Below are 14,054 nucleotides of genomic sequence, written 5' to 3'. Positions count from 1 at the left end.
AACATAGAACTGAAGGTTGACCTGCATGCTGGCAGCAACTGATCTCTAGCAACTGATCAGCTAAATCCTACAATGAACTAAAGAGAAAGAGGGAAATCTTGGCTCAAGGCATTCAAAGAAACTGCAGAGAAAGCAGGATTCCTTTGGGAAGCAACAAGGTAGCCCAATACAGGAAAACCTGAGAAGTGGACATCTCTAGTACTGTTGCTAAATGAACAATGTGATAAAATCCAAAGGGTTATGATTTAAAAGAAGCATTTCTTCATTATTCCTGTTATTAACCATGTATTGCACTAGATGGCATCATTTTTCTCCACAAGTGAAAACTAAGATACAAATTGTTGTGCAGGAACGCTACTTCAGTCATTGACTAGCACCTGCAGTTCTTTGCGGCCTTGCAAGATCACATCCAGTGTCCATCCCATCCAGCAGACTGCAGCCACGTGTCCCTGGAATTTCACAAGCAGGTCATGCAGACATCAGCTTTCTCATTTATCCCTAGTCCTTAGGGAAGGCACAATGATTCCAAGTGTGGTCTTCTGCTTTCCTTTTGATCACTCTCACCTCATCTTAATCCTCATTACAGCTTTAAGAGGATGTTCAAGATAGACACGATACTGAGCAGCACAACCAGACAAATCTCCCACTCTCATGCTTCGCCACTGTAATACCAAACTACACACAGGGATTCCGAGCACCAGCAGCCTAACCTTCTGGAAAGTGTAAAGCGACTAAGCAGCCCTTCCTTAGAACCGAGCTGTGTGCGTACCCGATCCTGGAGCTACAGACTGGAGTGCAACTATACACATCCTCATGGGCCAAGAATTAGGTTAACTGCAAGGATAGGGAAGTCATGGGTACAGAAGACAAACTGCAACAGAGTCCCACTTTCAATCTATGCAGGATTTGAACAAGACTGTAAGAGAAGCCTCTCTGTAGGCCATTACTCATGCATTTACCCATTCAGCCAGCCAGCCACCCAGTCTTGATTTTAGATTGGCTACAGAGCAGCTGAAACAAAACAGGCCAATTAGTTTCAGAGCTAATAGGTAATTTCATTTCTAATTAAAGTTTTCCCTTATGCATGGCAGGCCTGATATTGGAACCCTCAGGAGGACGGTCCAATTATGATAGGTTCGGAGTTTTTTTAACATATATAATTAAAATCGTTCCTATCATACGGCTAACCCAATCTAGTTCTGGAAGTGTTATTTATACAGTTTTAATTAAATTTTATTTAAATCAGCAACAAGCATTAATTGAGGTACGCCTTTTATTTAGACCACTTCTAAACAGAAGGAACCCGCTAGGGTTGCGGCTCAGCAGGGGCTGCATAATTTGTACTGGCAAATAAAAATACATTTTAATACAGAAGAGTAGGACCTTCTGCTAAAAACATGTGCCTTACGAAAAGTATTCCAGTGCCTAAAAGGTAATTAATGGAAAGAGGGTATATTGCCAAGTAATAAGAATTTGGGAGCCATAGAAGGGCTAAGTTTCTAGCAATACAGAAGCCCCTCTATAAATTCTCTTTGACTTCCAAGTTTTAACAGATGCCTGCCATGTAGTTTTAAAAATATTATTCATCATGATAGATAGAAATCTGTTTGTTAAGGAAAGCTGACATTTCAAGCAGCCAACCTACTGCTATAGATCTTGTCTTGGCCCATATGTATACATAACACAAGAAGCTTTAGTAAGGGAATATTATAATAAAGTGGGATGTGAGAAAACATTCATAAGGAATAATAAAGATAGAGCTCAATGAAACCACTACTTAGGAAATCATTTTTAAGAGCTGGTGCCTTATTATGAAGAACTAGCTTTCTAAAAGTTTTCCTGAAATCTGATCAATTTCTCAAACATTCGGTTACATGATATGCAACACAAAAACAGCGTGGCCCCTCTCCACTTCAGCTAACTAGGGCAATAAACCTATTACCTGGGAATAAGCCCTACTGAACATACTGGGACTTTTTCCAAATAGACATGCAAAAAATTGTGCTATAGAGGTTAATTTTCTGCTCATGCTCTCCACTACAGAGAGAAGAAAGAAACCAGCATTCTTGACAATTAGCTCCAAGGAACTGAGCTTTTCAGGACAGGAATATCCTGAGGGAATAATCTCACAATGACCTCATCTGGGTTCAGAGAAGATGGAAAGAAATGGCTGTGTGCTGGATATTAAGAGACCACTTGCCCTAATGGCAGAACTTTCCTCCAAAATGGGTAGACATCTCTTAGAAGAGCCTCCTGTATAGCAGGAAGCTCCTTGTGCTAAAAGGTAAGTGCCACCATTAGAGGATCAGAGCCACAAGATTTGACCCACTATTGTTCACTAAACTATCCCACTGCTGAAGACCCAAACTGAGCTTGTTAAATCCTGAAAAGCACCAAGTGCACAATAAATGAGAAGCAAAGAAAATCTTTACCAAAGGCCAGTAAAATGGGCCAAAAAAAGGTGGCCATGTTCAATAGGTTTCTGACGAAGCAGGGATGGGCTTAATACATTGAATGCCCTAAAAACACTTTCAAAGTATCTACAAATACCCACACAATGAAAATGAAATTTCACCATTTGTCATGATTTTTAATTAGCAAAACATGTTGCAGACTTTTATTTTCTGGAATGCGTAACAAACAATACTTACATTGAATGAAAAAGATATTTAAATGGTTCAATCCAAGCAGAGAGGCGACCTCGCACTACATGTACATCTAGGAGGGCTTGCCCATCACTGATGACCTCTCAGCAACTCTTCAACATAGACTGCATTGGCCCGATAAGCAGTCAGCCAGTTATACATGCGATCGTACGAATAAGAAGCTGTAGCATAATAGTCCCGGTATGCCTGATAATATGCTTTCCAGTATTCCTCATAACTCTGATTCTCACGGAGGAAAGAGGGATCAGGTTTACACTGGGGGGCACCTTTTACAGCCCCCTTCTTAGAGGGGTTGGCAGCAGGAGGGTAGCAGCTCTGCCTGTTCTGATTCACATTCTGTTTACTCTTCTGAAGCAGAGGTGGCTCTGGAATCTCCTTTCGTTCAGGGGCACCACGGAATGGCTGAGAGTGTCTTGGAAAAGTCTGATCTGTTGAGAGCTCACCATCCTCTCCTTTCTGTGTATCTGAAGAAGCTTTGCTATGTGACTGGTCCTCTGAGCTATAGGTTAATGATCCAGAACTGTAACTGCTGCTATCACTGTCAGATTCCCCAGTCCACGTATCAGCTGTCGTCACTGCACATGTGCTGGGTTCCATTCCTTTCCAATCCAAGGCATCATTTCTGGAATGATGCTCTCCAGGCCCTGTATAGCTTCTTACAATTTCCACCTCTTTCTCCAATCCTTCCTTAATGAAGTATTCATAATCCTCGACAAACTTAGCCATGCTCCATGTATTGGTGGACTGATCGGTCTTATAAGAAGACAGGCAAGGTATCTTGGGAAGTAAGTTTCTTAAAGCTTCCTTGTCTTCCTCTTGCTTGTTCTGCTGCCCGCCAGTTTCGACAACTAGTTTCGGGTGGCATTTTGGCTCTGTGGTGCAATGGAAAGACTGCTGGTCCGTGATTGTTCTCTTTGTGTTGCTGTGCTCCGCCCTACTTTTCGGTGCCTTTTTTTGTTTGAGGGCCTGTTTTGGCTTAGCTGCAGGAAGATTTTCACAAGCAGTAACAGAGGAGGACTTCTGTGAACTGCTGCCTACTGCCATGTGCTGCATTGGCCCCTCTGGTTGCTTAACAGGCAGAGTGGATTGCAATGAAGCATTGGGATAAGAGACAGCAGTGACTTCTACATCTCTGTCTTCAAATTGTTCCATCAACTCAGGCGGTACAGGCTCTTTAAAAAAAAAACCCACCACCAGTGAAGACTCATAAGAATGTGTTTCATTTTAAGATATATCACCACATCCATCAAATTCAGTCTTTCAACTCTAATGCACCTGTTTACTTCTCCCAACCCAAATTTATCTCACAGTTTGAGGTAAAAAGGAAGAAGATAAACACAAGGGTTTAAAATCTTTGCTACTGTTTGATCAACACAGCAGCTCCTCTGACAGAATGGCAGATTCCCCTCCCTCCTGCTCTGGACTCCCAATCTGTCCTCCCCTCTTATACCTGAGTGGGAGGAGGGGCAAACAAGGTTGCGGTGCGAGTAGAGAGGCTGCTTTCCTCTAGCATGCCTTCATTTGCACTACTTAGCATCCAGGCAAAATTGTGACTAAAACGTTAAGTGAAGTTTACACAGTACTGTAGAATAATCAGAGACTGAAATCATAAACCCAAAGCCTCTATTTCAAAGCAATATACCATATAGCCAAAATACGTATGTTCCCCATGCAGCTATGAAGCTCATCTTGAACCAGTTATACTCTTTCATTCCAACCCATTCAATCCAGCTCACTTTACTAAAAGAGTGTGGGTGGGCGGGGGGACCACTGCCCTCAGCTGTTTGGACAAAGGGCAAGATAAAAGTCCAGTACATAACAGGCAGATACCTTTGACATATGCCTTCCTTTGGAAACCTCCAGAAGAAAACTTACTACCTATCTAGACAGGGTATTCCATTCCAATACCGCTCTTACAGTTGGGAAGGAAAAGCTTTCTAAACCTGCTGTCCTGTTGTTTAAAAACCAGCTTCTCACCCTGTTTATGGTAGAGGGGGTGAATTGTTGCTTCTCCTTTCAACTACTGAAAAGGGCTTCTGAACTCTCTCCTATTACACCTACCTTTCATTTTAATACCCCACAAGGTCCTTGCAATAAAAACACTCTTTCCAGTGTGAAGGTGATAATGGCAAAGCTACATGTTGTGTGTAGTGCTATGATTATTTTACATGCAGTGCCATGATTATTTTACATGAGTTTCCTTCTCCCCAACCCACACCTCCATTTACAGGAGCTGCAATTTAAGGATGGACCGGGGGGGGGGAGGAAAGAGAGAGAGCTTTTCTGCAATCGTAAAAACAGCTTGTGTTTGATGATCTTCTGCAGGAAAAGGTCAGGAAGGGAAGTAATTAGACATCACCCATGCCATCCTTCCCCTTAGAAACTGCTGAGATAAGTTGAAAGGCACAGCTCAGGGGGAAGTTTTCATGGAACTGAACATAACTCTAATTCATTTTATTTAGTGTCTTAATTATTATGCTCTTTATCATGTTGCTGACTGTTATTACATTGCAGGCCTTTTTTAACAATTAAGAATCAATGTACTGTTTCCCAGAAACCAATTCCACACTTCCACTCAGGAGAAAACTCACAAGCCACTATCATTCAGGATGACTATGCCTGAGTGATCAATGAATGGCCTCATTAACTCTAAGACACCTACACTGCGGCTGTTTATAAATGGCACAGTTCAATTCAAGCAACAAGCTCCCCCACACACTAGGAGACTTATACCTGGTAACGGAAGAAGCCGAAGGTTACATTTCTGTGCAATGTTCATCATCACATTCTCCTCCTCCCCGCGGCAGCAATAAGTCACTGCTAGCCCTAAAGTTCCTGTAGCAAAGCAGAGAATAGTAAGTTAGCAGGGAGTTGTGAACCCTCCACCCGCCACTGCACATCACACTCAAAGCAGCATTTACCAAAGCGCCCAGCTCTGCCAATCCGATGCATGTATGTCTCCCAGTCCAAAGGCACATCTAAGTTAATTACCAGATTCACCTTCTCAGCATCAATTCCACGGGAGGTCTAATAGCCGAGAGGAGGCAAGGGGGGGAGGGGGGAGGCAAAAAGTCAAAGGAATTGTAAAAAGTGAACAATAGTCAAGTGAAGCACATCATAAAAGGCATCAGTTTAGATCAATTATTCCAAACGCAAATAAAAAAACCTGCCGATTCCCTAGTTCTGGACAAAAAAAAATGAAAAAAGAAATGGATCAGAATACAAAACAACTCATTTGTTCTATAGTTCAAGAAGGATCTCTAAAATAGAACAGGTGGCATTCCTCAAGCAGCTTACTTCAATGTTGTAACACTAAAGTCAGTGCGTTGAATCCTAGAAGTCAGGCATATTTAAGTGGGGTGTAGGACCATAATTTGTTGTTTAAATTTTAATAATTCTAATGCAACCAAAAGGACACACTTTCTGAAGATATCTTTCAACAAGACTTTTTTTTAACATTACAAGTGAAAGGGTATGGAATGCTCTATCCTGAGTTTTTGCTTGGAAGAAAATGTGTACAAGTTTTACTGGGAAAATAATTTAATTACATGATGGATAACAGAATTAGAACATGAGCTCTGTAAGCTACCTTGGGTTCTGCTATTTGTAGAAAAGGTGAAGTATAAATGCTCCCTACATATAAAGCATCAGAATCAAGAAAGCAGAAAATGAGTGGTATTTTCAATCCATTGTTTTCACATAAGAATACTCAGTATCTTTTCCTTTTGATTTAAAAATATTTGAGGACAAGAAAAGCACACCCTTAGCTACGTGAGATCGACTTTTAGAGAAAAAATATATATACAGGATTGCCTAGAGCCCACAAAAATTCCAGTTGTTGTCATGCCCCTAGATTGAGACCCCGTATTAAATATAAATAATAGATTCCATGGAGCATATTCAAGAGGATGCTTAGAACACAGTCCTTTCCTGCCTTTCCCCAGCCATCCCCCAAGACTTCTAAAATATGGATGTTGGAGGTTATGTGGCTCACAGAGACCAAAAGCCATGCAACTGCAGTGAAAAGAACCAGACAAAAATTGTTCTCTCCTGCTTCTTCCATCAGTGATGTTTTCGCTGCTGCATAATATTCCATTAGCACAGGATCAGGGTCAGCCTGGTTCCCCTCCTCACTGCTGCCTCCATCTCCTGCAGGCTATGTAGCGTTTTTCCCCATGAGCTGTATTTTGAAGGTCACAGCAACTGCCGAATACAGGGAAGAACCATGTTCACAAGCATCCTTATATACATGCTCCACAGGATGCATGCCCATATATTTTACTTGCTCAGAGGAAAACCTCACCAAATCAGTTGAAATCAACACTCTGCAATGGAACTGCTTGAGTTTAGCCATGGCGTCAAGTCTCTGGTTCTGATTCATACTGCCTAGAGAAACAAAGTCAAAATGATCAAGCATTGAAGCGAAAAAAATCTCACTAGCCAAGTCATTAGAGTAATTTACACTGTGTTGTTTTGTTTTCATCCACTGGAACCGAATCAGTGCTTGATCAGAGCCAAAACCCAGTCAACATTTGTCCACCCCCTCAAGGTCATTTCTCATTTATCTAGTGTACATGCTGAGAATAGAACATAATTTGGAACACTTTTAATGCCACATCTCAGTAAAAAATATGAGACTAATCCTTTAAACACAAGGAAATACTTTGCTATTCATAATATCCTAGCCTAAGGCTGCAGTCCGATGCATACTTATTTTAATGTAAATCTCACTAAGTTCAGTAAGACTTCTGAGGAAAAATAAACATGATTAGAATGCAAAGCAACCTGCCCACTTACACACCTGAACCCTCTTGCTCTGAGTACCACCAAATCTACATACCAACAATATGTTTGCATCAAATGAAAGGAAAACAAGGTCTACAGCAGCTATCCCCACCGTGGTGTGCATCATCATGTTTCCTGGCGCATACTCTCAGAGTCAAATCTGGCTATCCTCCACCTCACTGCAACACGATGTCCTTCAGAAGAGCCCAGGCCACAGGTCCTTTGCCAGCGTGGTGTAGTGGTTAACAGCAGTGGTTTGTGGCGGTGGACTCTGATCTGGAGAACCGGGTTTGATTCCCGACTCCTCCACACGAGCAGCAGAGGCTAATATGGTGAACTGGATTTGTTTCCCAACTCATATAAAAACCAACTCTTCTTCGTATCTGCAGAAAACACCCATCCACAAACAAATGCCTTCATCATAGGAAGATGCGAGGCTTGGAACTTCCCAACATTTTGTGATCCACTCAAGCTCCCATGGCAGCCCTTTTGCTGTTGACTATGTCTCTCCACTGCAGCCATTTGCGGTTGCGCCCACTAACTGTTCTCAACATTCCAAAAGTGCCCATTCTCTCTACAAGACTGGGGACCCCTGGCCTACAGACTTGCCTGAAATGCATTCAGCAGGAAAGCCTTTGGATGTCAGTAGATCTGCCAAGTGCTGAGCTCTAAAGAGACAAAAGAGAGACAAAAGAGTCCAAGTTTTCCCTCAGTCTATTCTCCCCAAGCTGCCTGGCTGTTTTAGATTGGTAAGATTAATGTTATTCTCTGCACAATAAGTTGTAACTACATAGCTGGTCCTTAATAAGGGTATCTTTTTACTCTCCTACATCATTCATTGCATACATGATTAACTCTTCATTTGTTTTTGGTACATAACAATAAAGATAAAAGGGACCTGTACCTTTTCAAAGCATAACTCTTCATTTGTTTTAGGTACATAACAATAAAGATACAAGGGACCTGTACTTTTTCAAAGCAAAACTTGTTCTAATGTTTTATCTTTCAAGTTCAGCTTTGTACAATGACCTAAACTTGATATATCTTATTCAGGCTTACAATAGTACTTCAGCTTTTTTGCCGACATCTTTCTCCTCAGTTTCATGAGCACTCAATTACGAAATAGAAGCACCACTGAATAAATATTTAGAATCCATTTTTTAACATTATTCTATATTAAAAATGCCCTGACCTGGATGACCCAGAGTAGCCTGATCTCCTTAGATCTCGGAAGCTAAACAGGGTTAGCCCTGGTTAGTATTTGGATGGGAGACCAACCAAGGAAACAAGGGGTCACTACGCAGAGGCAAACGATGGCAAAACACCTCTGAACATGTCTTACCTTGAAAACCCTATGGGGTCGCCATAAGTCAGGTGTGACTTGAAGGCACTTTCCACCACCATATTAAAAATGAGGAGGGGGGAATTACCGACTGTGTAGATTTGAGAAGACCAAAGCCTGATTGAAGGGAATCTTGCTGAAGAGCTCCTGTAAATGCTCCACCTTCTCTTCAAATGTCTTATGTGGTAATGGATGCGAATTCACAACTTTGAAGTATTGCTTCAACCCTACCCCAAAAAATTAAAGATGGGATTAAATATATTGAATATAAACAAGTTCCTTAAAGGAACAGCAGGATAGAAACTTACCAATTAAGAAGTGTTCACTCCAATAAGAATGCTTGAATCATAAAAATTATATTATATGGGCATAGCACACCCTATACTAAGCATCTATGTGTTGACATGGTTAACCAAGATTAAACAACACAGCTCTTCAAAAAACACAGAGCTGGATCCTATTATGCTACAATCAAAGGCTTTCCCTAGCATCAAGACTCTTCCTCCAGCAGAAAACATCTCCTGAAACTACTTTTACATGATGAAGGTGCTGCTATTGATGTGATGGAATCACAGGATCCGACTCACTAAAATTCAGAATTGGGGGTTTTGTGGAGAAGCACTTAATTATAAAAACCAAGCAGTGACAAAACTTAAGAAAGCATGTTATAGTATCTGTAAAAAGCAAAAAATCTTTTTATGTCCTCTTTTTGAGGAAATTTCAGGATGCAAAAATGCATCACTCATTGTGGCCTTTTAATTCTCACTAAAGGCATGTACTAGAAACTGAGTCAGGAGACTAAGGCTCCCATCCTATGCAGTTACTTGGGAATAAATCCTGATGAATGGATTATTTACTTCTGAGTAAATATGCTTAACATCCTTCTGCAAGGCTAAAACCAATGGGGCTAAGTCAGTACATTTCAGATCAGTCTGAAAGACAATTGTGGCTACATTCCTTGTTCAGTTAGAAACATGCAAAATGGCTCATTACATCATATTGGGAACCATTGGTACCGTTTTGGATGTTTACTTTAAACAAATAGTAATAGGTCAGCAATTCAGCTCCACATCAATGAGAACATTATCTAAAATTTGCTGCCCCAACTACTATTTTTTTAAAGATCACACAGATGTATTTGTAAACACATTAATCAGAAATATTGAATCACTGGGGCTATGCACATGTACAAGCTTTTGAACATGAAACTGGAATTGATCCTTTAGTTGATAAGCGTAAATCAGTGGTCAAAGACCACAAACATACATACCAATGAGACTTGGGTCAGTGGGATTCAATCTCACAAATGTGGGATCTCTCATATATCTAGTTAAAGTATTGGCCAAGGATTCAGGATAGGTGGCTGAAACAGCCAACATCTGTTTGTTGGCTGGCAAAGAAGAATAAATCCAACTGATGGGAGAGAAAAAGAAAGAAGGGTTATTCAAAGTAAGCATTTCAAATCATATTAGAAATAAATATGACTACTAGAACACACTTACTTTATTTGCTCCTGGAAACTGCCTTCTTCCAGAAGCTTGTCTGCTTCATCAAGAATGAAAAGGCGAATGCTGGCTGTAGTGAGATAGTCCAACTCTATAAGCTGCTTTATGCGACCTGCCAATGAAAACGCTTACTTTGGTATCTCAAGCATGTATGGAAACAACTATATCCATGTAAATCTAAAATTGAACAATTCTAACCACCCATTTATCAATTTGGGGAAAACTTATTTAAAAATAGCACCCTGTTAAAAATGTCTCACAAATTACTTCCTGCAGCTGCAGGATATCAAATGCATGCCAGTTTTTGTAGCACAGGATACTGCATCACTAAAAATAAAGCTAAGAGGCCTCAGATGACATATGCTCTTACCAGGGGAGCCAACTGCTATGTGACACTTTTTCAACCTGATTTTGTCTTGGTTTAAAGGGGTCCCTCCAATAAAGACATGACATTCCAGACCTTCCATTTTAATCCCAATAGTTGTAATAACGGCATGAATCTGTACAGCAATTTCTCGGGTAGGAGCCAAAACCAGAATCTGAAATAAGGAAGATTAGGCTGTTAATAGGTTATAGGGACAACAAAACAAATACATGACCTTTCCTCCCAATCATCAATAACTGACCTCTTTAACAGTATCAATGTTATCAGATGGCAAATTCTTAGCCAATTTTGGACAAACATTATTTTGATAAAAGCAAATCACCACATGTCACTTTTACAAAAGTTTCTTTAAAGAGCAGCCTGAAAGCCATGGCTCTCAGTGTGTGGGTAGAGACCCTAAAGTGTTGCCTCACTCTCATAGCTGGCCTGTGATGCCAGGAGGTGGAATAGGACAAGATGGGAGGTACAATGGCATTTTTGGGCTTGCCTCTGCATATATTGTTTTATATGTATATTGTTTTAAATAAGTTTTAATGTCCAAAATGGTTTACCGCCTGAAGTGTTTTTGTGTTCTCCACCTTGGGGACCCTGAATCGGGTGGAAAGTCAAAATGGATATGACTTAAATAATAAATAAACAGCATAGTTACTGCACAAGCAGGTCTCCGAAAGTATAGTAAGCTTAGAAGCAGCTTTCACTTCAAAAGATTTGCAAGCCCCTGGCTTGTTGGGGTAGGGGCAAAAAAATTGCACTATTTGTGCTGAAGAAGCATAATCAACTTCGCCACTGATATTAAATTGATCTGGTCCTACAATGTTAAACTTTAGAGTTCTAAACAGACATGGCAAGAGAACGCAGACAATTTCAGTTTTGACTTCAATTTCAAAAGTTCATCACTTCAGAATAACTGCCAAATGTTTTATGCTCTGAGGTTTTATGTGCTTTTTTGTTATTGGGTTTTAATGATTAATTTTAATTACTTTCAGTTTTATTATTTTATCTTTTATGTTGTAAGCTACCTCAAGCAGTTTTCTGAAGAGTTGTTACATCAATGTTGAAATCAAACAAACAAAGGGTAATTCTTGAGTAAGTGCCTTCCTTGAGGCGCAGAACCATTTACAAACTGGAAAAAGTGAAAGGGTTGATTTAAGGCCACCAATACTTCACAAATAAGCAATATGAATCTACTTGGGCAGACAGGTTGATAAACATTTTAGTGGGCTAAGAAATGACATGGATATTGTCTATACAAGTATGCATTCCTACCTGTGTAACTGGGCTTTCCAGGATAAGGGAGTCAAGTGCGATTGTAGAGAAAACACAGGTTTTACCAGTGCCAGATTTTGCTTGCACAATAAGATCTAAAAAAGACAGAAACGATCTAGTTCATGAAGCAGCCAAGAGATCACTTCAGGGAAGCCAGGATGATAAGAGCTTCACACATTAGGAATTTGTTTTCAAGTAACAAAAGAGAGGCTTCCTTCAGATGACAGCTTGTCCACGACTAACTTTTCTCTGCAAGGTGCAGCCACAACATAATGTTAGATGCGTACTAAGTTATCACAGCATGGCAGGGAGACCTTGTAAGTGTCCCACATGAACATTAACCCTAATGCTTCCTCCAACATATAGGGGCTCCTTGGCAGATGAGACAGTCTAATCTTGCTTCCCTCCATTCTGGTACTGCCATAACACTATTCCTCCTTCTCTCTACTCCCCTTCCCTTGTGTATTTTATCTCCTAGTACACCAACCTAAAGCTTATTTTAACTCATATACATCTGCCACAAGTACTGTGTCTTTTAACTTTATGCAACCAGTTTTGGGAACCAATTTTTGGTCAAGAAATGGGATTAAAAAATTAACCCTAACAAATAAAGGGGTTAAAACCCCACAGATGAAGCATGGCTTTGTCAATAACCCCTGCAAAAATGTGCCAATTAAATCTGTATGGTTATTATATATAACACATGGTTATAATATATATAATATATTATTACATTATTATTTGGGGGGAGACAGTTGTGAATTTCCTGCACAGTGCAAAGGGTTGGACTAGATGACCCTGGTTGTCCCTTCCAACTCTGTGATTCTATACTTCCACCCACCACCAAAAGGAGCATCTTTACCATCTTCCATGTACTCGAAGGGCTGTCATATAGAGGATGGAGCTGAGTTGTTTTCTGTTGTCCCAGAAGGTCGGACCAGAACCAACGGGTTGAAATGAAATCAAAACAGTTTCCATCTAGACATTAGGAAGAATTTTCTAGCAGTTAGAGCGGTTCCTCAGTGGAACAGGCTTTCTCGGGAGGTGGTGAGCTCTCCTTCCCTGGAGGTTTTTAAGCCGAGGCTAGATGGCCATCTGTCAGCAATGCTGATTCTATGACCTTAGGCAGATCATGAGAGGGAGGGCATCTTGGGCATATTCTGGGCATGGATTAGGGGTCTCTGGGTATGTGAGGGGGAGGGAGTTGTGAATTTCCTGCACTGTGAAGGGGGTTGGACTAGATGACCCTGGTGGTCCCTTCCAACTCTATGATCGAGACTCGCATCTTGACCTCATTTCTGACACCAACCTTTATCGCCCCCGCCCCTCGACCCCATGCCCATGCTCTCTATCCCAGATCCCAAGCCCCGCCCCTCACCGAGGCCGCAGCGACCCAACGGTATGGCTTTGAGCTGCACCGGAGAAGGCCTTAGAAACCCAGCGGCTCGCAGCCCTTCCAGCACCGGCGCCGACAGCAGAAGCGACCCGAAATCCTCGGGACCCTCCGGCACAAGAACGTCCCGGGTACGGAGCCAGGTCTCAGCCGCGGCCGGCACAGCAGCGTCGGCCATCTTCAAAAAAAGAAGCCTGGTCTGAAACGTCGCGAGAACCACGGCGGGAGCAAACGTCCGATGCGCGCGCAGAACCACGGCGGAAGCAAACGTCCGCTGCGCGCGCAGAACCACGGCGGGAGCAAACGTCCGCTGCGCGCGCAGAACAAACGAGCGGGCCCGGAGAAACGGGTCGAGACCATGGGGAGGGGGAGCGCAGGCGCGAACAGAGGATGCGCGAGAAATGAGCGGCGACTGGCTGGTTGGTTGGTGGAGGGCAGAACCATTCAGGCCGGCGGGGGTGAGCGTAGGAAGCTCGGGCAACGGGCGAGGAGAAGGGTCAAATTCGTCAAGAATTTGGAAGGCGGTTTTACAGGGATAGAGAAAGGAGATGGGGGAGGTTGAAGGGCTTGTCGGGGGTGTACAGTGTTCGGGGTTTGTGTTTTCTGCTGCATTTAGTCCTTCTGTGCTGCAGTACCTGTGCTGTCCTGGGCGTGTACCCATTGAAATCGGTGGGACTTCGAAGTATTGGTGCCCATAAGGTTGTACTGAGGC

General features: G+C 41.9%; 1 protein-coding gene across 1 annotated transcript; it reads right to left on the bottom strand.

Moving 5' to 3' along the window:
- Positions 1-2,712: 2,712 nt before the first annotated feature.
- Positions 2,713-13,520, bottom strand: DDX20 (DEAD-box helicase 20). The gene is made up of 11 exons (XM_056844251.1): positions 13,328-13,520; positions 11,950-12,044; positions 10,669-10,837; positions 10,296-10,410; positions 10,064-10,206; positions 8,882-9,020; positions 8,057-8,119; positions 6,970-7,048; positions 5,588-5,693; positions 5,400-5,501; positions 2,713-3,838 (listed from the first exon to the last, which is right to left on the bottom strand). The coding sequence occupies exons 1-11, from the start codon at positions 13,518-13,520 to the stop codon at positions 2,736-2,738; spliced, it is 2,307 nt and encodes a 768-aa protein (XP_056700229.1). The 3' UTR covers positions 2,713-2,735.
- Between the last annotated feature and the right edge of the window lie 534 nt (positions 13,521-14,054).

The sequence above is a fragment of the Euleptes europaea genome, chromosome 2 (genome assembly GCF_029931775.1).
Source record: "Euleptes europaea isolate rEulEur1 chromosome 2, rEulEur1.hap1, whole genome shotgun sequence".
Classification (NCBI taxonomy): domain Eukaryota; kingdom Metazoa; phylum Chordata; class Lepidosauria; order Squamata; family Sphaerodactylidae; genus Euleptes; species Euleptes europaea.
This window is presented reverse-complemented; position numbering and strand designations above follow the sequence as displayed.